The 24,838-nt window shown below is 47.8% G+C and overlaps 2 protein-coding genes across 2 annotated transcripts in view; both read right to left on the bottom strand.

The window, feature by feature from the left end:
* Positions 1–1,449: 1,449 nt before the first annotated feature.
* On the bottom strand, positions 1,450–18,491 carry LOC133344864 (chondroitin sulfate synthase 1-like). The gene is made up of 4 exons (XM_061555171.1): positions 17,777–18,491; positions 15,467–15,820; positions 8,656–8,865; positions 1,450–7,551 (listed from the first exon to the last, which is right to left on the bottom strand). Exons 1-4 carry the CDS (start codon positions 18,290–18,292, stop codon positions 5,854–5,856), a joined length of 2,778 nt encoding a protein of 925 aa, XP_061411155.1. The 5' UTR covers positions 18,293–18,491; the 3' UTR covers positions 1,450–5,853.
* A 2,479-nt stretch (positions 18,492–20,970) lies between these two features.
* Positions 20,971–24,838, bottom strand: part of LOC133353394 (uncharacterized) — a 28,451-nt gene continuing 24,583 nt past the window's right edge. The window contains exons 6-7 of the mRNA XM_061569662.1: positions 23,068–23,190; positions 20,971–22,487 (exon numbers count right to left, since the gene is read on the bottom strand). Coding sequence (XP_061425646.1) covers positions 22,354–22,487; positions 23,068–23,190 — 257 coding nt within the window. The 3' untranslated portion in view covers positions 20,971–22,353. The remainder of the gene's footprint in view (positions 22,488–23,067; positions 23,191–24,838) is intronic.

The following is a 24,838-nucleotide window of genomic DNA, read 5'->3' as shown; positions in this document are numbered from 1 at the left end:
ACATGGACTGCATACTTGAGTTGCCTCGAGTGCAGCTGAGCTAAAGAGTGGCTTAAGTTGGTAAAACATTTTTTTTTATGTTTCCATGATTTTCTGAGTTGTAGAATTGGACAGCTTATTGCTGTAAATATAAAGTAAAACCACATGAAACTGGAATTCGGGGTAAGCTGGACAGACTAAATGTATCAATTTATTAAATGCTAATTTCCGAGCAGGTTGCTTAAAGTCGGGTCTCTGTGGTGTATGCAACTGGTTGCAGAGCCATCCTCCATATGTCAGCAATCTAGTCTCATACAGTATTCCCTTTTCACGAGGGATACCTTTCGGAATTGCTTGTCAGTAGAACATTTTGCGGATATTGGCCTACGAATATCGTACGTGCAACATATGCAGATGTTTCTAAAGCTTAGAGAAGTAATCTCTCATCACTTTTATCTCATCACTTAATCTCATTGCAGTTGTGCAGAGTTCCAAATGAGATTACAAAATCCCAGATAGCAAGTTCATGAGCAACGAGGGAAAAACCGCATGAGCAAGTTGCGCAACTGATCACGCGAGTGTGGAGATAGTTTAAAGTGATGCAGGGTTTTCCTATAACTAGTTAATGGGCAAGTGAGAGCCCAAAGGTTGCAAAGGAGACCCGGGAGAAAAACTTGTCATCAGCAATGATACTGGTAGGAACGAAGTGGACCAGCCACCAATAGATTATTTCGTCCGTCCGTCCATCCATGTAGCAACATCGCCCCCTACTGCAAACACTTGGCATGACCCTACAAAAACCTTTAGACTCAGTGACGCTTTCCTGGCTAAACAAGTGTAACATTCTCTTAATTCCCTCAGATAGCTTTTAATTAAAACATTTAAATTATGAGGCTTTCCTGGCTAAACACGTGTAACATTCCCTTATAATTCCCTGATAGCTTTTAATTAAAACTTTGAAAATAAAAAAAAACTCAGCGCCCTAAAGCCTACAGCTAGGCCTAACGCCTAGAACTAGGCCTCAATCTCTCCCTTCGTATCGTCCGATTAGGTGTAGCAACATCGCCCCCTACTGCAAACACTTGGCAGGACCCTACAAAAACCTTTTGACTCAGTGGGGCTTTCCTGGCTAAACAAGTGTAATAATACATTGTTTATATTCTTTGGTTATTCGTTCCTACCAGCCCACCCCACAGGGTCCTGTTAAGTCCACTCCTTGATGTAGGCTTCCCCCACCTCTCATGGTCTCGCAATGATGGAACAATCCTTGCTCCAGCATGTGAACCGATTGAAACGCTCCACTTACGTGGTGGATGTCCTCTGTGATATTCCCTCCCCACAAGCATCCCATATAAAAATGTCACCGCTTGAGTACAAAATTGTCTTTATTAATGTCGTGGGCTTAAAAAAATATGAATACCAAGTAAATGCATTCTTTAACAAAAAAAAACGAAATACACCATTACTGCATGCATGATAAATCTCAATTTTAAGAAATGTCACGAATATAAAACACTGAAATTGTCTCGGAACAGAAAACGAATGGTGGCAAAAGCGCTGCTCTTGCAGGAATTTAACTCGAATCCAACACTTTCTGGACTTGAGAATACCCATCGCAGGAGAATGCATGCAGGTTGGAAATAAGTAGATACACATACATGCTCACAAACAACAGAATCGTAAGGCACGACTTCCATCGCCTTGCGTGCGTGCGTGCCATGCCGCCACGTTTCATGTGTACAATGCTCTCTAAGGCTTGCCGGCCACATTTGGATCTTGAGCTGAGAGCAGTTATTTGAACGTATTGGCGGTACACCGATGCAGCATAATGCACCGATCCTCATAAAACAGTCTAAAATCTAAATTTGAATTAGCAAATCTGTTCATCAGTCTTCAATTGACACTTCGAAGGCTTATTCAGTCTACTAATAAAGGTCTATTGCCCCGTTGATTTGGGTCCGTCGAATTGAAGAACGTCAAGCACACAAGTCAAATCTGCCTTTGAAACATGGAGCAAGCCATTCGTCATCAGCTTGGGCGCTGCTATTCGGCAACGGACTGAATCTTCGTGTTCAGCCACTTGTAACGTTTGTGGTCTTCCGACCACTTTGACATCGCAAGAGCTGATTTTGATGCACACCCCTGAAGATGTGAAAAAATAAATAATGATTGCAATTTTTTTTACGCTCATTTCATATACCGCGCAGCGTACCGCTAATACGTTCATTTCGAGGAGCTAAACTTAAGCCGAGGTTCACAGTTGAATCTGCAATGGGCCATTCTCATCTGCTGAGGTATACACATTAACAAAGCGGAATAAAACGGCACCTTTTAGCTGTCTTGGGGAGTCGCGTGAACTAACCCGGCAGGCCTGTGGCCACAGCGTTTACAGCAACACTTTGCAACTTATACCAATGGAACCTCATTTGGCAGTAAAAAAATATGATAATTGTTTTTTTACCCTTTTATCTGGCAACAAAACTGACACATTTTTTACAAGGAGTCATGTTTGCATAGACCACAATACCTGCAGTCATTATGCAGAGTTATGTTTTTTGTGTGCATTATGACTGCAGGTATTGTGGTCTATGCAAACATGACTCCTTGTATAAAAGCTGTCAGTTTTGTTGCCAGATAAAAGGGTAAAAAAACAATAACACTTTGCAACTTGTACAGCAGCACTTGTGAATCCAATGCTGCATGAGAGCCGCGTGAGTTGTGCAGAGTTATTTGACCATACTTCACCACGCCGGTCAGTGAAGGTGGGGAGTGTTGGTGAAGGAGCGTAGAAAGAGCACAATAATATCCCGATGTACATCTTTCCCCCCACCCTTTACGTCGTCATTATGAATACCAACGTCCGATTTTTGTCGCCTCAACCTCACACCCACACGTCGCCTCTCGCTACCCTGTAAACCGCTTTGATTTAGATCGTTTCGGTATTTGTCTTCGCACCTTTCAGGAACGCACCCCCCCCCCCCCCCCCTCGTAAACTGGGGTTATATTACTGAATGACAATAGCTTATGCTGCATTGCCCAAAATGGCTCCACAGCTTCTAAGAACTGTTATGCATGGCGGTCACCAACCCAAAGCACTTTCCAGGCTCAAACCTGCTTGGCATCTGAAATATGATGAAGATCGCGTGCATTCTGGGTCATTTGGTCACAGACGGTGTATAATAAACACGTCTGTATGCAAAAATGTGTTTTGACTTTTTTTAAATCTGTCATTTAGTTCTGTTTTTCCCATTACCCTAGATGTAACAGCATAGAGTTCGCGTATTCTTTGTACGGATAGTAAATAAGAAAATTCTCTCAATCGTGATGCGACATCACGAGCGTAAGAATAAATACAAATTTTATCGATGCACCTTCACACATACCTTTTGCCCGAGGCTCACAGAGCCAGACTCGATAAAATGTTTACTCCCAAAAAATCCGGAATGTAACTATTCTCCCCTTTTCACTATCGCGAACCCTTATTTTTCTAACACTAGCAAATAGAGCGCCTTCAGTGAATCGGAATATTTATTTTTATACTGGAGGAATCCGATGAGCAACAAAGCTATTTTTCACATATCCAGTGGATTGTAGGCATCACGTGAAACTAATGTAAATATAACAATAAAAAAATATATAATTGAGGCATGGACACGTCGGTGCAGGAGAGAGCTCTTGCAGCACTGGAGTGGCATTCGGGACCCCGTCCAAGATCACTCGCCACCGATATTAGCCGTGGCCAGGCATCGAACTCCAAAGGCTGGTAATTGGAACTCGGACCGCTGGGTTCGTAGTGCGGTGTTGTAACCGCTGTGATCACCGTTCCACCCAGGGATGACTTCCCCGTGCGGTGTCAGTTATTGAGGTTGTTTGCCTACTTCGCCACGACAGACCTTGATAGAGAGCTCGTGCATCGCAATGTAAAAAAATATCTATTTAGGAATCTTTTGTGTCGATTCTAACGCGCGTGATTTGATGTCTATCAAGCACCTTAGGAAAAGCTTAATTGATAGTTCTAGATTTGAAGCTTTCGTGACTGCAAGGATTCATACTCTTAGTTATTTCGGTAAAGTCACGTAGGTAAAAAATGAAATTAAAATTAATAAAAACAATAAAAATCACGACGTTTCGAAGGCAACACGAGCTTCCATCTTCAGGTTTTCACCTGAAGACGGAAGTTTGTGTTGCCTTCAGGCGAAAACCTGAAGACGGAAGCTTGTGTTGCCTTCGAAACGTCGTGGTTTTTATTGTTTTTATTTTTATTAATTGATAGTTATCGATGAGTCGATGAATTGTTACACATCTTACGTGTATGAAAATAATGCTTTTAACGCTACAATTAACATAAATGTGCAAATGTATAAAAAAAAAACACGGTACGCAAGCGACAGGCAGTTAACTTAAAAGTTAAAGAAATGAAATGTACTTCATTCAGTTCAATGCACAAAGTTCAGCTTTTGGTTTTGTATTTTGGCTCGGCGTAATTACCGATGAAACGTCCACGAACAAGTAATTTTGGAGCTTATATTCTTCATTTGTTTGTCAATTTTATCCAAATTGTGCTTTTGGTGTCAAGTCATCAGCCCAATAATTCGCTATGTAACACGATTTTTGTTCCTGGGTAGTAAGTGTTATTTGTTTTTGCTTCAAAAGTATAGAAAACTTAGCTTTTGTTACCAGGACTTTATGTGAAGGAATTACACAAATGCACACGATTTTTCATTGAAAATAGGTAAATTTCAAATATCACTGTCCTGGTCACAAAAGCAAAGTTTGTGGGCAATAATAGCCATTTTCTGTACTTTTGAGGCATAAGCAATTAGAAAGTAGCACTACCCAGGAACAAAAAAAAATCATTTTTGTTACGCAGTGATATAATCTATTCAGTCGCAGATGCAGATATCGAAACGACTTCTGAGATCCCTTAAAAGTGCACACGTTAAGCGGCAGCACTTTCCCACCTGTCCTGCCACGGAGTAATGTTCATCATGGGACCTCCTTTGCCAGTACCAAAATATACTAATAGGGTTTTTCCCCTTTTTTCTGGCAACAAAACTGACACCTTTTGCAAGGAATCATGCTTACATTAACTACAATACTTGCAGTCAAATCATATGAGACTAGGCTCTAAAGAAAGCTGTCTGGTGTGGACCAATCAGTTTCAAAGACAATGCATAAATTATCAGAGTATTGTTTTTTGTTTGCATTTGACTGCAAGTATTGTGGTTAATGTAAGCATGATTCCTTGCAAAAGGTGTCAGTTTTTTTGCCAGAAAAAAGGGGAAAACCCCTATTAATGTTCGTTGCATGATGGTCGAACAGATATTTTTTTAAATCTCAGAGCTGAAATTTAGCCAGATTAAGGGTCTCTGCGAGTCGCTGATGATCAGGCTGAGGGCGATAAGCTCGCTACACTTGAGAAACCTGCCTTAAAAGAACAGGCAGCTGAAATCTGCATTTGCGTTCAGGAATCTCTGGTGCTATCCCCGCGTTCTGACCTCTCGCCGATGTGGTTTTAATGAAATGAGTGCGCCACAGAACATCGGCACAGGCGCGTTGAAACTGCGTCACTATGAAATATAAATAGTCCGACCCAAATTGATAAAAAAAATATATATATGGGCCCAGGAAAACTTTCATGTGTATTAATTTTTACAGTGTAATTATAATATCAACTATTTACCAGTAAAGCCTGGCCGAGTCTCAAGTCTTCATGAGTGTCCTGCAACTTTGGGATGTTTGGCCTAACTCCGTTGAAATCCAACGGCGCCGCCATTGCTCACCCCCCACTCCCACCCCCTACCAGCACGCGCCCATCTGTTGTACGTCGATGGCGCCGCCGAGGAAATCGATTTGACGCGCCGGCGCTTGCGGTTACCGACTCGCGGCACCGTCGCCGCCGCCAACAACGTCGGTGGCCGTCGGGCCCAACCTCCCCGGCCCCCGTCCCCCTCCTTCGTCTTCCCCAGCGGCGGCCACGGCGGCGGCTTCGGCGTGCGCCAGCCACGTGTGCGCCAGCTGCCTCGCCGATCCCAACGTCGACGCCTTCGAGTTGCGGCACATGCGCAGCTGCCTCGGCTCCAACGCCGGGTCGCACCGCACCTCGTGGTGGAGGTGAGCCACGCCGGGGTCCGGGCTGCGGAACACGGCTAGCCCGCCACCGGCACCGCCGCCGGCACGAGCCGCCACCACCTTGCCGAACAAGTCGACGTCCTCGAGTCCCCAGCCCGTAATCGATGTGTCGAAACCGCCGGCACGGGCCAGGTCGGCGCGATGCAGGCAGGCGATGCCGTAGCCGAACGCGCGCCACATTCCGGCGCGATCGGAGAAGTCGAAGGGGTCGTCGTCGTCGTGGCGACCGTCGCCGTCGTCGCTCGTGGGCGAGCGGCCGCCCCCAGAGTGGACGATGCGCGGATCATACTGGCTGAAGATGACTGGGAAGTAGACTTGGCCAACCCTCCCGTCGTCGTTGGCGCTGCCGGTGGTGGGATCGACGCGACCGGCGTTGTCCCGGCAGCGCTGCAGGGCGTCGGCTGTGAAGGCCAGGTCAACGTCGCAGAAGAAGAGGAGGGCATCGCCGGGAAACTGCGACGACCCCACCTCCAGAGCCAGGCCTCGCGAAAAAGGCCCGGTCACGCTCAGCACCTCTATCTCCACCTTCGGGTAGCGCCGGCGGTACTCCTCTACCAATGCCTCGGGTCTTCCCACCGCGTCCCCGTCGCCGCCGCCACCGCCGCCGTCGTCGCTCGAAGGGCGAAACAGCAGCAGCACCAGCTTAATGTTCTGCGGGCGAGCCAGGCACACGCGCTCAAAGTTCTCCATGAACCTGACAAACGCCTTGTACCGCCCGGCCAGCGGCACCAGCATGTGGATCCTCTCCCGGCTGGGCCCGGCGGCCGCCAGCACCGCCTCAACGGGGGTGCGGCCGAACGGCGCGAAGAGCCCGAGCGAGTTCGATAGCTTCACCGCGAGCAACGAACCGTCGCCGGCATTACCGCCGGCGATACCGCCGCCGTCGGCCGAAGCGGCGGCAGCTGCGGCGGCGGCGCTAGCGTCCACGGCCGCGGCGAACTCGGCGGCTTGCATCTCGCGCTCCTCGGCGAATTCGGCGCGGCCGAACGTCTGCTGCAGGTAGGCGTGGCGGCGCACCGGCACGGCGGCGCGCTTGCCCTCGCTGCGGCGGTACGTCATGAGGACGTCCAGCACGTAGTCGGCGCCGTGCAGCGGGTTGACGCGCGCGTAGCCGTACAGGATCTCGCGGAAATCGATGGCTCGCCGGCGCGCCCTAGCGCGGGCGTCGATCATTTCCATGAGCTGGGCCACGATGGTGCCGTCAAGCGCCGAGCGGAGGGCGCCGCCGCTCAGGGCTTGGCGGGGGCCCTGGGCGCCGGCGCGCGCCGACCAGAGGTGCGTGCCGGTGAAGAAGTCCCACTCGAGCACGTGCTGGCGGTCGCGCGGGTGGAAGCGCATGAAGGAGGGCGAGGCGCCAAGGCGCCGGTCCTCTGACGACACGTCCAAGGCGGTGCTGGCTTCGTCGTCGCCGCCGTTATCGAGCAGCTGCTGAGCCTCCGTCTGCAGGTGCCAGCGGATAAGAGCGCCGGGTAAGATATAATAAGAACGTTTTAATGAATACAAACTCAACGCGCCTCTCTCCGCCGTGCTTTCAGCGTCGTACCGCGTGAAGCGCGCCGTGCCGTCTGATGTTACGCGCTCCACGCACTGGCAGCTTCAGGAACTGATTTTTTTTACATTTTATTTATCTCGACAAAAACTGAAGACAGCTCTGTGATAAATGATGAAATTACTGAAATACAGCCCCTCTGAAATAAATAGATTCAGGGAGTGAACTAAAGAAACTTAATTTACTATTAATCGAAAACAGCCCTAATACGGCAAGGTCCTCATTTATCGCGGTAGATGCGTTCCTGAAAAGTGCTACGCTGTGCAAAAAACGCATTTTAACGAAAATATTTCCGCATAAATAACGATAAAGTTTGCAGAGATACTACTACGCATACGCAGCGAGATGGCGGGGCAAATAATGGAGGGTACGCTGCTGCTGTGCTGTATCATTCCGCGTACTGTATCACTGTACCGCTCAGCTGTGCAGCTCAAGAAAGTAGTTCATCGTCGACCACGAAGAAACCGCATTATAACGGTGCACGCGTTTCACGTGTTTCCTCGTGCAAGAGACGCGTTATAGACAAAACGCGTTGTGTGAACACCACGCGTTAAGCAAGGACTTACCGTGCGTATATTTTTGTTATATACATATACACATCTTCTTGGTTCTTTCGGTAAAGTCACGTAGAAGGGAAATAAGAAAATAATAAAAATAAAATATAATAAAATAATTCTCAAGACGTTTCGGCCACAACGCAAGCAGCCGTCCTCAGGTGAAGAACAGGTCTGTCGGAAAGACAGCGTCTGAATGAACACCACCAAGCTTGGCAGCGTATATTTAAGCTTTATTATTTTATTATTTCCCTTCTACGTGATTTATTATTTCCCTTCTACGTGACTTCACCGAAAGAACCAAGAAGATGAATCCCTGCAGTCACGAAAGCTTTAAATCGATACATATACACACATTAGGTGTCGTTTTTTTAAATAGATGTTACGACGATGGGTGTAACTTGGCACGTGCCGAAGACCGTACCCTCCACCCCGTCTCACCGCAGTCTGCAGGATCTGCCGGTGCAGCTCGATGGTCTTGTGGCGCAGCTCTTGGGCACGTGAAGCGAGCAGCAGCGAGTGCAGGCGGTACTGGTACGCGGGGCGCTTGTTGGGGTGCAGAGTGATGGCGCGGTGCAGTTTGCTCGCCGGCAGATCTTGGATGTAGCCGCGCTTGTTGCGTTCGTAGTGCTCGTAGAACAGCTGCTGCATCTGCGGTGGGAGCGGCGAGATGGAGTAGACATGGCGGTGAGGGCGGTGAGCAGAGGTCGCAAACGGGTTTTGATTCCTTACCCGTACCCGGCCGCACCAGGGTCGCAAACGGGTACCCGTACCCGGCCGTACCCGTACCCTACCCGTACCCGGCCGGGTACAGGTAGGGTACGGGTATCGGGTCACTGATTCCGACCTCTGGGATGAAGCCATGTTGCAGGCGCAGGTGGGTTGATTCTAGGAACTTGAATCATAAGTGACGGAGTTAATTTCGGGTAAAATCAATGAAAATGGGGTATGCCGATAGCATAAAAATGAGATGTGATAGAGCAAATCTGAGATCAGATTTGGAATCAGCACCCTGAAATTAGTCTAAAACAGCTGCAAAAGTCCAGGCCAGAATTTTTTTTTGTTGACCAGTGTTGATGGAGGCTCAAGCTCCCTCCTGTCCCATCCTCAGCCGACTTTCTGACCCTACAATCATCAGCTCCGTCTTAGCCAGTTCTGCTTCATCCATGCAGCTACCTCTGCCAGACAGTCTGTTGAGTTAAGCAGGCGAGAGCTGCATGGGTTACCTGAGAAGGAGACATCTGGGTGTCATCGGCGTTACTGATGGCACTGAAACCCGTGCCTTCGGATGACAGTTCCCAAGCAGCCTAACGTAGGCACTGAATAAAAGGGGAGATAAGACTGACTGCTGAGGGATACCGTGAGGGGAGGGTCTAGAAGGGGACACATGGGGACCCAAGGCCATCTGCTGGGTCCTGTCCTGCAGAAAAGATCCAATCCACTGTTCGATGACTAACCATCGATGGCTATCCATCGAACAAAGACGTTCACTGCATCGCGCTCTTTTAGATGCGCTTCTGCGGTTGTCTGGAACGCTCTTCCTTTGTGATATTAGAAAGCCACTGCAGCTATGCACTTTTAAATTACGAATGAGAACTCAATTCTTTCATTTGTTGTCCTTCCGCCGCACCTCCGATTGGCACGGTTGGTTAGGTACGGTGTAAAAGAAGCTCAACATACATAGAGAAAGAGTGAATACATATCTTTAGCTGAGCAAGGTTGTCAGAACTTGTGATGATGGGAGGACATTTTTAAGTTAAGTAATGTGTTTGGGAAAAAGGCAGAAAGATAAAGTGTTTGGACCTGTAGTGTAGTGGTTCAACACACTATGGATGAGATGAATCAATCTGGCTCATAGACCAAGTCCGAGAAGATGGGTGGCTCAGGCTAGAGGGCTGAGCTGGCACTGCTGAGACGCTAGGTTTGATTCCAGGTTTCAACTTTGTGTAATTAAACCGGGTTTACATTTTTTGTGAGCTGAGAAATCTTAGCCTGGTCCACCCGATGACTGTACAAAAAAAGCCATTGCATAAAATTAATCTTTGCACTTAATACGGCTAGATTCCAGCTCTCGATATGAACATCAGGTGGGATCATGCAGCAAACATTTCTCTCAACGACAGGGCAAGTGGGAAAGTGCTGCCCCAAATATGTGGACCAGATGTCACCTCATTCCAGATTGAAACTCATTTCTACACTGCTTGTGTTTAGTGTGTTGTCCTTCCCACGCACATCCGATTAGCACGCTTGGCTATGTATGGTGTGAGTCAGGGGCGGTTTCTTCATTAGGGCGATTGGGCGACGCACCACCAATCTCAGCCGTTACTGTGCCTCTGGATATAGTCCAATCAGCGTCATGTCACGTTCTGTGGAGTACCGCCTCTTTTTGGGCGATTTCACTCCGGCTGAGAATCGCCCCGAGTGTTCCCATAGACTTACATTCAAAGATGTTTTTTTTCTGAACGGCGGGCGCTGCAATGCATTCTCTACGGCTTCCGGGAGGGCTCGCACTAACGTGCTTACGTCATCATACGTGCTTACGTCATCATACGTAAGCACGTTTCAGTCAACAATATTATTTGTCGCCACCTAGTGGAATCTTTAATAGAAGAAACTGAGTGGATTGTAATAATAGTGAGTATAGAAACAAACAAGGAGATGTATTGTAAGAGTCACTTTATTTTTCATTAATATTAAAGTAGTGAAGTTGCCTTTACATGCTTAAGCTGTTAATTTATCCATTGCATGGGTGGACCTTATCCCTATCAATCATCCAGACATTTGCCCCCCCTGAGAGATTTTGCAGGAGCCGCCACTGGTACGAGTTCAAAAACATACATACAAACTAACATACACCCGAAGGGCTCTAATAGGTAGTAGCACTGCACTACGAATCCAGAAATCTGGGTTCCATTCCCGACCATGGCTCACAGTTGCACGTGAACCGGTCTCAACATGTTCATTGCCCGCAACACCATTGGCACGTCACGGCACGGCTTCTCTGCAGCGGGAAAACATGCTGGGATCTTTAGATTTAAAGCTTTCGTGACTGCAGGGATTCTTCTTCTTGGTTCTTTCGGTAAAGTCACGTAGAAGGGAAGTAATCAAATAATAAAAATAAAACATAATAAAACATTTTGCAAGCAGAATTTTTATTATGTTTTATTTTTATTATTTTATTACTTCCCTTCTACGTGACTTCACCGAAAGAACCAAGAAGATGCTGGGATCTCCCCGAGGCCGTGCAAGGCGCAGCTGGTATTGTGCGAGCGTAAAAAGTGGAATTGTCATCTCGGCACCACCAGACACATTCCCACATTTCGCAAGCTGAATTTTTTGGCCAGACAGCGAGGGCATGGGCCCAAACCACTGCTGCCACCACCCGCAGCCGCTGTTGCTTCCAACTTGGAAGAGACAGCGGTGCTTTTTTGGAAAGCATCTGGATCATGATCATTGCCAGGAAAAAACCTCTGGTGACAAATGCCTCGTTATGAAACCGACTTCTTATGCATGGGGGGAAACTTGGGCTCAGTATCGTGTGTCGGTCAAACTGGCAAAATATATTTTTAGGCGAAAAGAAAACAAATCTAGGCGTAGAGTATCGGCGTATCAGGCGGTTGTCTTTCTCAGTTTAACACGTAGGCTTTCGCGACCAATGTTATTCATAATCAACGTTTTTGGGTTTAGATCGCGTTTATTTATAAATGTGTCGTATATAATTACAATAACTCCCCCCTTGAATCTTGGCACTTGATGAGTTAATGATGACGTCACCCTGCTGCTGCTCTATATAAGAACGGGAGACACAGGAGAACCTCACCATTCTGGCGAATTGCCCGATGATGCTGGTTGCAATTACCAGCGAAACGTCGTACTCAAATTGTAAATGTTGTGGCTTCAACACACCGGTGGGCTAAAGCAGTGAACTATTTGTCTTTGTCAACGTGACACTTTTTTACTGATTGGCCGTGTCGGGTGGTGGAGGGTTACGACACATTCATAAATAAACGCGATCTAAACCCAAAAACGTTGATTATGGGTTGTCTTTCTGTACACTTGGACATTTGTGTAGACAAAGGGATCGATGAATATTGCCAGGAAAACCCCTGGCGTCAAATGCCCCATTCCGAAACAGACTTCTTATGCATGGCGAAACTTGAGATTGCTATCATGTGTGGGTCTAACTGCCAATTTTTTTTTTCGGCGAAAAGAAAGATAATCTACGCGTACAGTATCGACATTGTCGGGCAGATGTCCTTTTGCACAGACAATGGAGAAGAAATGGATTCGTCAAATTCTTTAGTGTTTTTGTTTGGGTCAGACGGTGTCGGTACGATGTCAATTTAAGCTGTGGCCAGCCGATACGGCCAGGTTGTCAACGCGGACACATTTACCAACTTGCTGTTTTGTTTCGCTTTTGGAAAGCGAAGGGGAATTGGGCAGTTATAGTACCACGTTTCGCTGAAGAGTACACCCAGCATGGTCAGGTAGGGTAGCCAGAGCTCACATCTCGAGTGAATGCGCTTCCTAATCCGCGTCCCTCAAGTAGGTGGCCTTGAAGACATCAGAAAAACCACGCAGTTACAAAAATTTCGAATTTGCTCACTTTTGTAAAATGCCGGTTTGCTGTAAGAATACAAATCAATTGGCACATGACCCATCTGCCAACTTTATTTGTTTGTCTATGTCTGCTTTTTGTGTCTAGTTTGTGGTCCTTCCCCCGCACCCCCAATTCGCAGAGGTTGGCCACATACGGTTCGAAATAAGTTAAACATACAGACACACATAGGTTAGATGGTGGAGGGATTATCGCTCTCATTGACATTACAACTGCACAAGCCGAGCCAAAATAAACCAAGTATAAACTATATGCTTGGTTCTTTCGGTAAAGTCACGTAGAAGGGAAACACTAAAATAATAAAAATATAAAACAATAAAAAAGAACCAAGAATATGAATCCCTGCAGTCACGAAAGCTTTAAATAAAAATTAAATTATAAACTGTTTAACATTCCTCTAGTGTTTAACATTGACTGTGGAATACACCCCTGAGTTTTGGTTCTATGTCACCCCCTCCCCCTTTAAACAATTTCATGTTTACGGTTGAGCTCAAGCAGTAGAATTTCACCTAAAGAACTTACTGATGTCGTCAAGGGGCATAATTCATCGCGCAAACTATGGATGTTCAACTTCTTTCGCACCGTACGTAGCCGGTCAGCCACGCAGCGGCTTTTGGCTCACCATCGAACAGAGACGCTGGTCGTCGCATCGCGTGCTTTCATGCGCGCTTCTGCGGCCTCCTGGAAATCTCTTCCCTTCCCACATTAGGAAGCCACTGGAGCTATGCACTTTTAAATATAGATTGACAATCTAATTTCTTTAGAACTGCTTTGTGTTCAATTTTGTTAGCACGGTTGACTACGTACGGGTGCGAAAGAATTTCAACAAACACATAGTTTTGTCCGGGTTCAAGATTTTTTTTTTTACCATGGACAAAAACTAAATCCGCACAATCAAACCGGTCAAGTGTTGCTTGTGTTGAGCCAACGCCGCTGAAATGACGCCGTGCGGCCGATGGGTGCGAAAGAAATTCGACGTACATACATATACAGTACATACGGGGGAGCAAAGGATAAAATCTTTCAAGTGTGGCCATGGAAGGCGAAGCAGGCGCCAGCCCAAGTGGGGCACCGCTGGCATGCGCTGTCAGGAACGCGCTGGCAGATTTAACGCGTTTCGGCGAGAGGCTACATTTTTTGCCAGCGGTCGAGGTGTCGGGCGCCTCGGCGCGCGCCAGTGGGCGTCAGTAGTCGAGGAGTATAATCGTAAAGTGTGTATCGTGGTGGTGTTTTTTTTTGTACACGTCGGTAAAGTGTGTCAGGGGTGGAAGGGACGGCACGGTGGTGCGCGCACTGCACTATAAACCCAGCGGCCGAGTTTGATTCCTGGCCACGACTAACATCAGTGGTGAATGATGTCTGATATCTGAACCGGTCATCAACCCGCACCGACCAGCTTTAGTGAAGGATGCCAGGCAACCACTACGATCCATACGACCAGTGCCGGGTAAGGGGGGGGGGAGGCTCCAACTAGCAGTGGATTGACCATGTCTGATGATGTCAACAAATCTGGACTATAGTTGGAATAGAATAAATGATTGCTTCCACGTTTTTGTTCACTAAGGAGGAATGCACACAAAGTACAATGGTGTTTAGACGCACGCAGACAAACTGGCTTTCATCTCCGCTGTGATGGCGATCAGGCATTATGATTCGCGTATGCATTAAACCAATGAGTTATTCCATAAATAATCCATATTTTTCTAAAACCACTTTCGAAGTGGCACCATATGTGGCACCACGTGTGGAACTATTCGGCTGATGCTGAAATGTTTGAGGTTGTTAAACTTGTGGATCTGCCCATGTAAGCTCGTCAGCGCAAGATAACGGAGATTCAAACGAACAGACAAAAGTACATCTCTCTTCATTAACAAACAAAAAACCCAAGTATTTATTTATCTCTCATCCATCAGCCTGTTTGGGCCTTCCGGAGTCATGTTTCATGACAAACATTTCTTTACGAATAAAAAACGTGGACTGGTTTCGACCCCATCTGGGTCTCATCAGCAATGCCCATCAAATTAATGCTATTACATTGCCAGATGTTATTGGCAGGAGCAAAACCATCGAGACTAGGGGGCCTTGCCGAGCACGAAAATTTAGAGCGTAGTTCTATTCAGCTTATACGCATGTAATAATAGTAATAAAAAAATGTCATGCTTTGTTATTCCATTGCTGGAGGAAGGCCTACCGACGCCATGTCGGGTCAGGCTAGAGTCTGGATGGCGAGTATTCTTATTGCTAAGTGTGGAGCTGGTGTTTGATTGGCTAGCATGTTACACCCCAAAAAACAGTTCACCCTTCTGTCGCCGATTCTCACTCGGTAACTCATTCACTCACCTACTCACCCACCCATCTATTCGCTTATTAAAATATCCAACTCAACAAAGCACTCATCCACTCAAGCACTCACCCACTCACTCAACCACCCACTCATTTCAACTACTCACTTCACCCAATCGTACACTTACCCACCCACTCACGTATTCTCCCACCCACCTACCCACTTTACTCACAGATTCACTCACCCACCAACCATCCAAGTATTTACTTACCCATCCATTCAGTCACCCACCCAGCAAATCACTCAACCACAAACTCACCATTTCGCACCCGCTCACCCAACTCACTCACCTCATAGGACCACACGCACTGCGTGTCGGCGAACCTCCGCACGCACCGCCCCACCTCCACGTCCTCGTGCCCCGTGTGCATCTCGCGCAGGCACGGCCCCACGTTGGGCGCCAGCCTCCTAAGCGCCTCCCGGCTGAACACCATTCCCGGGCCACCCATGCAGAAGTTCTCGCCGGGCTCCAGCGCCAGCTTGCCCAGCTCCTCGGTGGTGCCCAGCCCCGTCTGGCCCAGGTAGTGCGGCTCGCTGCTGTTGAGGCGGCGCAGGAACTGCTCGAGGCGATCCCCGCGAATGTAGGCGTCGTCGTCGGCGCGAACAAACCACTCGAATTGGTCCAGGTAGTGGTCGTGCATGTACTACGCGCGCAAGAGAAACACAGAGACAAAGATCCTCGCCCGCCCCCCTGTAACCTTAACAGACTTAGGGGGAAAGTGCTGTCAGCGAAAAGCACCTATGAAGGCCGGCACGGCACACGAGGGGGGTGGGTCGCCAGCACTACACCCGCCCGGCCTGCCTTCATCTCCCCGGCGCTGAATGTTTGCACACCCACACCAGGTACCCATTCAAGCTGAGTCGACCTAGGGGAGGTCTAGCACCGGTGCATATTCGCCGCCAATGTTATTGATTGGGTCGCGAGCGGGAAAGCTAAGTTAAAGAGTTTAACAGATATTAACTCCCTTGCATGGTATGCAGGAGGTCGTGGGTTCAATCCTGACCCTGACGTCTGCTGTATATGTGGATTTTGCATATCTCTCTCTTTCATTGTGGCCGCGTGGATTTTTCTCCGGGTCCTCTGGTTTTTACTTCCACATTTAGAAATTATCACCATTCCTTAAGACACCTGGGTAGGCTAGACCATCTACGACTCACGATATGTTTGACTTACGATGGGGTCGTCGTAACGCATCTCCATCGTAAGTAGAGGACTACCTGTATTTGGCTGCTGCTATACATTTACACGTGATGACAAGCCCACTTGGTTGAGCAGCTATCATTTCTGATGGCCAGGTCGCTTCTGAAAAACAACTACATTGCTCAGTGGGACCCTCACCTACCTGGTAATATATTTTGTTATATTTGTTGTTGTATGATCATACCTGTCAACCCATACGGTTTACCCCGGATTCTTGTACGGGGGAAATTGCGTTTTCAGGCCCATACGGCGCACAGCCGTTTCAATACGGGCTACATGTTTGTGTCTATTTGTTTGTGTTTCTCCCTTGTGATGGTGACTTTGTATGATACACGTTGAGATTTGTAAGGAGCACGGGGTAATGGTCTGGTCTTGATTTAAAGCTTTCGTGACTGCAGGAATCCATACTCTTTGGTTCTTTCGGTAAAGTCACGTAGGTAGAAAACAAAATAAATCCCCACGTTTCGATCGCAACACAAGCGGTCGTCTTCAGGCGGAAACAATACAATCCAGCAGTGGAAACTGCTGAACCAACGAGAGAGAGAGAGAGCAGCTACAACAAGGCTATATATGTGACAATGGGCAAGCAAGCGGGGTCTGAGCTGGAAAGGAATTAAGGTCTGCATTGCTCTGTAAACACATTCCTGCGGAGGGAGCTGGTAGGAACGTTGGGTTGCTCGGTCAATGGCCAGGGTCAACGACGGCGTGGTGTATTCCGCAAATATGCCCGACTGTGAGGGCGGGCACAAGCCGGCGTGAGTAGGTTAAACGTTGAGTTTTATAAGGGCACCACGGGGTGACCAGCCCCTCCCCACCCAGCCCCTCCCTGCACGACGGACGGACACAATAATCCCCTGTGGGCTGGTGTAACCAGGAGGTTCCTACCAGTATAAGGTAGGGGCACCAGAGGTCGCAACCGGGTACCCGATACCCGTACCCCACCCGATACCCGGCTACCCGTACCCGGCCGGGTACGGGTACCCGTTTGCGACCCTGGTGCGGCCGGGTACGGGTAGGCCGTGAGTCACTGGTGAGTCACCGTTTGTCACTCATTTCCCAACGTCTTGTCTCTTCTCACAATTCAAGTTCCTAGAATCAACCCACCCGCGCCTGCAACATGGCTTCATCCCAGAGGTCGCAATCGGGTACCCGATACCCGTACCCTACTCGATACCTGGCCGGGTACGGGTAGCCAGGTATCGGGTAGGGTACGGGTACCCGTTTGGGACCCTGGTGCGGCCGGGTACTGGTACGGGTAAGGAATCAAAACCCGTTTGCGACCTCTGAGAGGCACTGATAAGAGAGAGGGGGGGGGGGGGGTCAACAGTCGTGGTGTTATTCTGGTCTAACCACCGCGTCTGCGACCACCACCACCACCACCACCCTCCTGCATATGTACCTTCAGCATCATGAACGACTTCTTCTGCGGCGGGTAGACGTCGTCCACGCCGGGCAGCGCCACCAGCGGCAGCGGCAGCTCGGTGCTGGATCCATCGCTGGTGAAGAAGTCAACGCGGCCGGGCACAGTGGGGGCCCAAGTTCGATAGGCGGCCCAGGCGCGAGTGGACAGGTACTTGTGCGCCGTGATGACCCCGACGTAGACGAAGCTGCGGGTCCGCACTCCTCCCCACTCCGTCTCCTCCCGGGAGGCCGAGGACGACGCGAATGGGAAAGAGAATGCAAACGAGAATGACGACGCACCGCTTCTCCCGGCGCCCATCAGTAGAGCTCCCCCTCGCCCGAAGCCGCCCTGCCACCAGCAGTGAACCCCGGTGGGAACGACGCCACTGCCGCCACTGCCGGCTCGCTGCGCTGCCCAGGGCGAGAAGAGCCAAGTGGCTGCCGAGAATCCGAGCGCGAACCCGGCCAGGCTGCTCAGGAAAGCCCGTAGGCCCCGCGGACATGGGGCCTTCATCGCTGATGTGTTTCTTCTCCCGCGCCTGCTCGTTGTATCGTTGTTTGTGTTGTTGTGTGGATGTCGCGGGCTCTTAGAGGCCCACGCATCACGTATCGGGCGTGTGGATGCGTTGTTTCCGTGAGGATGAGTGAGCCGCTGGTGGTTGCCGCCTCCGCCGCTGCTGCTGCTGCCGCTACTCCATAGCGGGCGTTTGCAGGAGCTCGATTCGATTCCATCGATTCGCGATGGCTGCGGTAGCGAAGTCGATTCCCCTTTTTGCTGGTGATTACGGGAAATCGATTCTAAACGTCCGTGGATGAAATTGATGCACCATTGGTACCTCATTTGCTAGTAAAAAATATGATAATTGTTTTTTTTACCCTTTTATCTGGCAACAAAACTGACACCTTATTTACGAGGAGTCATGTTTGCATAGACCACAATACCTGCAGTCATAATGCAAACATATGTTTTTTGTTTGCATTATGACTGCAGGTATTGTGGTCTATGCAAACATGTTTGCATAGACCACAATACCTGCAGTCATAATACCTGCAGTCATAATGTTTGCATTATGACTGCAGATATTGTGGTCTATGCAAACATGACTCGTAAAAAAGGTGTCAGTTTTGTTGCCAGATTAAAGGGTTAAAAAACAATTATGATATTGATGCAGTTTATATTTTAGTTTTTTACGTGGTGGTTTGGCTGCTGCAGCTCCTTACTATTAAAATTTCCCTCCCTTTATTACTGCTAATCATACTTCCTCCTTTTATTACTGCTAATCCTACATAATACACGAGCATAATATGACTTTGAGACCCCCCCCCCCCCCACCACGTACACATTCCACAAGTAGTGACTAATCCCATATCTGTATTTTCCATAAACATGCTACATTCCTCTGTTGATATTTAAATTCCTTTGTCAAGGCGCTCTCCTCCTCCTACCCAGCTTAAATATACGCTGCCAAGCTTGGTGGTGTTCATTGGGACGCTGTCTTTCCAACAACCCTGTTCTTCACCTGAGGACGGCTGCTTGCGTTGTGGCCGAAACTTCGTGAGAACTGTATTTTATTATGTTTTATTTTTATTATTATATTATTTCCCTTCTACGTGACTTTTAATCGATTAATTCGGATTCACGTCGGACTCTGCAGTTGCGTAATCGGCCGGTCGCTTCGATCTCCAGACGCGGCAGTTGAAACAATGGCACAAGTTTCCTAGACCCCACCACACCGCAACAGCCTCTATCTCTCTCCCCCCTCCCTCCCTCCCCCAGTCACACGCCAGGTTGTGTGTGGGGGGTAAAGTGTGGGTATAACACTTGCCCCAAAAGTCTGTTAAGGCTATACGGGGGTTATTTGTGTGTGCATCGCATGTCTGTTGAACTTCTTTCGCACCGTACGTAGCACAACCGTGCCCATCGGAGGTGCGGATAACGTCCAACTATTCCAAGACGTACATACGGCCGGAGTGGAAGAGGAGGCCAAATACCCTCCAGTAGATGCCCTTCTGCTCGCAGTGAAGCGAGCAATTGCAGGGCTGCGCCTTTGCCTCGGACAGCGACACGGCCGCTTGTTGCAGAGGTCCGCGGTTAGCATCCAGCGGCCGCCCAGATAAATACTGCGGGAGTTATAACAGCAACACTAATGATCTAGATTCGAAGCTTTCGTGACTGCAGGAATTACTCTTTGGTTCTTTCGCTAAAGTCACGTAGGAAATCAAATCAAATAACAATAGAATACGACGTTTCGATTGCGACGCAAGCAACCATCATCAGGTAAGAATGAATGATAAAACACAGACACGGAAATAACATAGGCAGACACACATGCAGAGAGAGACACACACACAATGTGTCTTTGTGTGTGTCTCTCTCTGCATGTGTCTGTTATTATTTGATTTGATTACCGAAATAACCAAAGAACAATAATCATAATACAGAATCAGAACATTTATTTATACTGGAGGAATACTAACCCTTAATGTACTAATTAATTATTTTGCCGGGTAAGGCCCACTGAGCTATAGAGCTATTTCTCAGAAGCGACCTGGCCACAAATGATAGCTCAACGAAGTGTGGCTCCCATCGTGTGGACATTCATTAAGCAGCCAAATACTCTAAACGTGATAATTGGTTTTTTACCCTTCTATCTGGCAACAAAACTGACACCTTTTTTACAAGGAGTCATGTTTGTGTAACGCGGGCGTAAACGACCTCCCGGAAGTGACGTCATGGGGGGAGGAGTTACGTCACGTGGGGGAGAGGGTTCAGGTCTATAGGGGGAGAAACCGGAAGAGGAAGGGGAGTGATCGGAGACTGGGAAAGAGTGAGGCCACGCAGGGCGGAGAGTGAGAGAGAGAGTGGCGAGATCGCCACATACACGGACCCCGAGGTTCGGCACCGTCGGCCAACGGTGACCGACCCCGGAGCAGCAGGAGCAGCGAGGAGGCTGCAGAGAGCAGCGGGTCTGCAAAAGGGGAGTTGGGCAGCGGGGGTCTGCACGAGGAGTTCAGCAGCGGGTCTGCTAGGAGAGAAAGTGGGCTACGTGAGCGACAGCAGCCTAGGGCTGCCGAACGAAGAGTATCTGGGGGAGTGCCGTGAGGGAAAAGCATAAGAACCCAAATAAAGGACACGGAGACAGAGAGAGCGTCCGAGTTCTTTATTACATTTGCATAGACCACATACCTGCAGCCATAATGCAAACAAAAAACACAACTCTGATAATGTGTGCACTGTCCTTGAAGTTGATTGGTCCACACCCGAGACAGCTTTCCATAGAGCCTAGTCTCACATGGTGTTGGACCAGATGACGCCAAAAGGCGCACAACTCAAAGACAATGCACCATCAGAGTATGAGAGCTCGGGGTAAGCATTTACACCATTGGAACGTTGATTCTAAATGCGGAGAAGGAGACAAATCCCGGTGGGCCGGGAGCAACATCCACGCTTCGCAGGGCACGTTAAAGATCCCGTGACGGGACAGCCTTTAAGGGAACGGATCCAGTGAACAGCTGGTAGGTTGAAAAGCAGCAACTAACGAGATGAAGTTCTGCAGTTGAAATTGCGGGAAACTCCGTAAAAATGTTGGTCTCGAACTTAGCTGGATGCAAGTAGGAAAGAGAGGGAACAGAGGGAAGAGACAGTAATTTGGACCGGATAATGGAAATTTTATCGTGAAAAAACTGTTGAATTCTGGTACAGAAATCAGCGGAGGAGTGGGGGATTACATTTGGTTCCTTATTCAAAAGTTGACTGATACAGGAAAACAAGGTCAGAGTATTGTTATCACTATTTGCAATGCGACCAGCAATGTAGGAGGATTTAGCCCATGCAATGTTGTTACGTAAAGTAAGAAGCTGTTCTTTAAATATTTTGTAACGAATAGTGAGGCCGGACTTCCTCCAAGTACGTTCTGGTTTACGGACAGTACATTTTTGCGCCATCAATTCTGCATTGTGCCATGGCGAAGGGTGATAGGAAGATGTCCAAAGGGTTTGGAGGGGAGCCAAATGATCCAGGATCTCTGACAGAACAGAGTTTTATAATTGAGTAGCTTCTTCAGCGGGAAGCTGACAGTCGTCAGCGAGTGGAGAACTCGATAGGACGTTTGCTAAATGAAATTTGATGTTCAATAGAAGGACCAGGAGGGGGCAGGGATATATCAAAGAGGACCACGGAGTGGTCTGAGATTTCTGGATCCATCGCAGTCAGTTCAGATAGTGAAAGACCAAGAGAACAAACCAAATCTAAAATATCTTCACCAGACTGGAAACAGAATAATGGACAATGTAGAACCCAACGAACAACATGAGAAAGCTAGAATTAGAAATGGGTAACGACCTTTGAATACAAACAACGAAAAGACACGTGGATATCAATCAGAATTATGCCTGGCCATTGTAGACAATGAAATAATGTTTCATTCAGTTCAAATTCATGGAGTCATCAAACCACTGACAAACAGAAGCTAAAATAAAGAAATATAAAAATCTAAAAACTAAAGTTGACAAATAAGAAAAGCAAATTCAAACACTGCGGCTGCAGAAGTGAAGGTTCGTTGAAGGGAGGTCTTGTCAAGGCCTGTGGGCCTGGACCTCTGAGTAGACCGTACTGGGCCCGTTAGGCTCCGTGGATTCTCTGGGAGCTCCGGTGAAACGGTCAGTGGTCACCTCGGCGTACACCACCCCTTCGTCCTGGACCCTCGAGTCTGGAAATGCACACAGGTCAAGCGTGACAAATAAAGATTTCTGATTTGTGAAGTCGCTTCACAGACGATGTCACACCCCCCCCCGCCCCACATCTCTCACGTGAACACCTGGTAAAGTTACGCGCTTTGCTGCCAAGGTTCATCTCTTAGCATGCTGATCTCTTCAATGAACATAACCCGCCACGCAAACTCCGGTCATCCTTGCAGCAGCTGCGGCTTTTGGCTAACCATCGAACAAAGACGGTCACTGCATCGCCCGTTTTTAGATGCGCTTCTGCGGCCGTCTGCAATGCTCTTCCTTCCAATATTAGGGAACCAATGGAACTATACAGTTTTAAATCTAGATTGAAAACTTATTTCTTTAGACCTGCTTTTTGTGTTTAGTGTGTTGCCCCTCTCCGCACCTCCGATTAGCACGGTTGGCTACGTACAGTGCAAAAGAAGTTCAACATACATACAACATCAGAGCCCACCAGGAACCCCCCAGAGAATAGCGAGAAGGGCGAGGCGTAACGACCGTGGAACGCCAAGATGGAACCCATCTCTATGAAGTTCCGGGCCCTCTCGTGACGCACGGTACCTGTGACGGTGGCGTACGTGGTGCTGTTTGTCGAGACGGGGCGAGGAATGGACGAAGATGGCATCATTTCAAGATTGGCGTACACACACTGATCTCCATCCGATTTCCCAGCCACCTCCTTATCTGCACCCTCCAGGGAGGGAGAGGAGTGAAGGGGATGGAGAGAGAGAGGTGAGTGGGATGTTTCGCAGTGTCGTTTGTGTTGTTTGGGACAAACGATGTAAATGTTTACATTTGGAACCGGAATCACGAACATGGAAGTACGGGTGTCTCACGCGTAATGCACGATATGCGCTCCTGAAAACAGCGCGTAAATGGAATCGTGCTCTGCGAAGCCTGTTTTTCCATAGATACTTATGATAGGGTGGAGGGGGGGTGTGCGTTATTGAATAAAAATAAAGTATTTCATTTCATTTTAGCGCTGGATTTACAAAAATGCGTACAAATGTAACGCGTAATATTATTAAAATTACAAAACAATACTTCATATGGAGTTTAATAAACTATATATTTAAGATTATAAATCTTACTTGCAAAGATTACTTAATAATGGGTAACTTCTGGGATTCGTCAACGATTTCGTAGTGCAAACAAAGGCCAGCAGTAGATCATGGAAGGCTATGCCCAGCCCGTGACACTGTGACGCTGCCATGGCGAGGTGACACCGTCAGAAATATATTTGTTATTTTACTTTTCAATTTTAATCGTGGAATTTCTTTTTTGCGGAGCACGTAACTGTCAAACGCAGAGCGTAAGCGTGCGAAGTGTGTCCCTAAAAAAACTGCGAATTTGCGCTTTCGGGGGGTAGTGGTGGGTGGCGTTACGTGAGGGATGCCTGTGTACAGTTCTGCATAAGAAAACTATTTCAATGGGATTGTTTTAGTGCTCATTAGAGCCAAACCATGTACGCATACTTGGGGTTCACACGCTCATCAACTGGAACTCGTGTGAACGAAATTCCTAATTAGGTACCCTCGTGTTCGATCGTGTACGTCAAATGCGAATTTTCGACTACGTAAGTCATCGTGAGGGATACGTTCCGGAGAGGCTCGTGAATAGCAAATTTCGCGGATGATATTGGCCAATAAAAACCTATCTTTTTAGTGAATTGCCTTAAATACATAAATAAGCTATTGGATACATGGAAATGATCGTAACACAAAACAATGAAAATGTATTATAATAAACATGAAGTGAATAAAAAAAATAACATTCAAGTATTAAATTACAGTTTATAAATGCACTAAACTTATCTCATCACTTTCTCACGTCACATTCTCTCTCATTACTTTAACGCATCACTTTGTTTCTCTTTCTCGATGCAGGGGACGCGTAGAGTTTCAACTGCCATTCGCGGATAGCCAAAATCTCTGATAGCAGGTTCGTGAATTTGACAGAGCCAATCAAATGTTGTGGGGAAATTCGTTAATTTGATTCGGGTTGGCAGCAAACCAGGATGTTGAAAACCAGGAAAAAAAATATGTTGATAATTCTGTACGTTTCTTTCAGATTACATCCAGCATCAATGAGGTGGTTCACAAACAGCAGCTTTGGCCTCGTGCGAATTAGCCTCCTGATCTGGGTCCATAAGTCGAAGGCGCCCCAAAGGACAGTCGTTCACGTGACCCAAATGAACAATGAGAGAGGGTTGCTGGTTGGTCGCGATTGGCCGGTTATATTAATTTAGTAAGATGAATTTATTCTAGCAATTTGGTGAAAAAAAATGGTATCCTTAATTACATTGAGGTTTTCTGCATTGGTAATGAAGTTA

Source organism: Lethenteron reissneri, chromosome 1 (assembly GCF_015708825.2).
Source record: "Lethenteron reissneri isolate LAM-NWPU_2019-01 chromosome 1, ASM1570882v1, whole genome shotgun sequence".
Lineage (NCBI taxonomy): Eukaryota > Metazoa > Chordata > Hyperoartia > Petromyzontiformes > Petromyzontidae > Lethenteron > Lethenteron reissneri.
Note: the sequence above shows the minus strand (reverse complement) of the source record. Positions and strands in the feature narration are given on the sequence as shown.

Coding starts and splice junctions, on each gene's coding strand:
- LOC133344864 (XM_061555171.1), bottom strand. CDS start 18,292: ATGAAGGCCCCATGTCCGCGGGGCCTACGGGCTTTCCTGAGCAGCCTG. Junction 15,821..17,776: donor AGTCGTTCATGATGCTGAAG/GTACATATGCAG, acceptor TTGCGCGCGTAG/TACATGCACGACCACTACCT. Junction 7,552..8,655: donor GGCAGATCCTGCAGACTGCG/GTGAGACGGGGT, acceptor TGGCACCTGCAG/ACGGAGGCTCAGCAGCTGCT.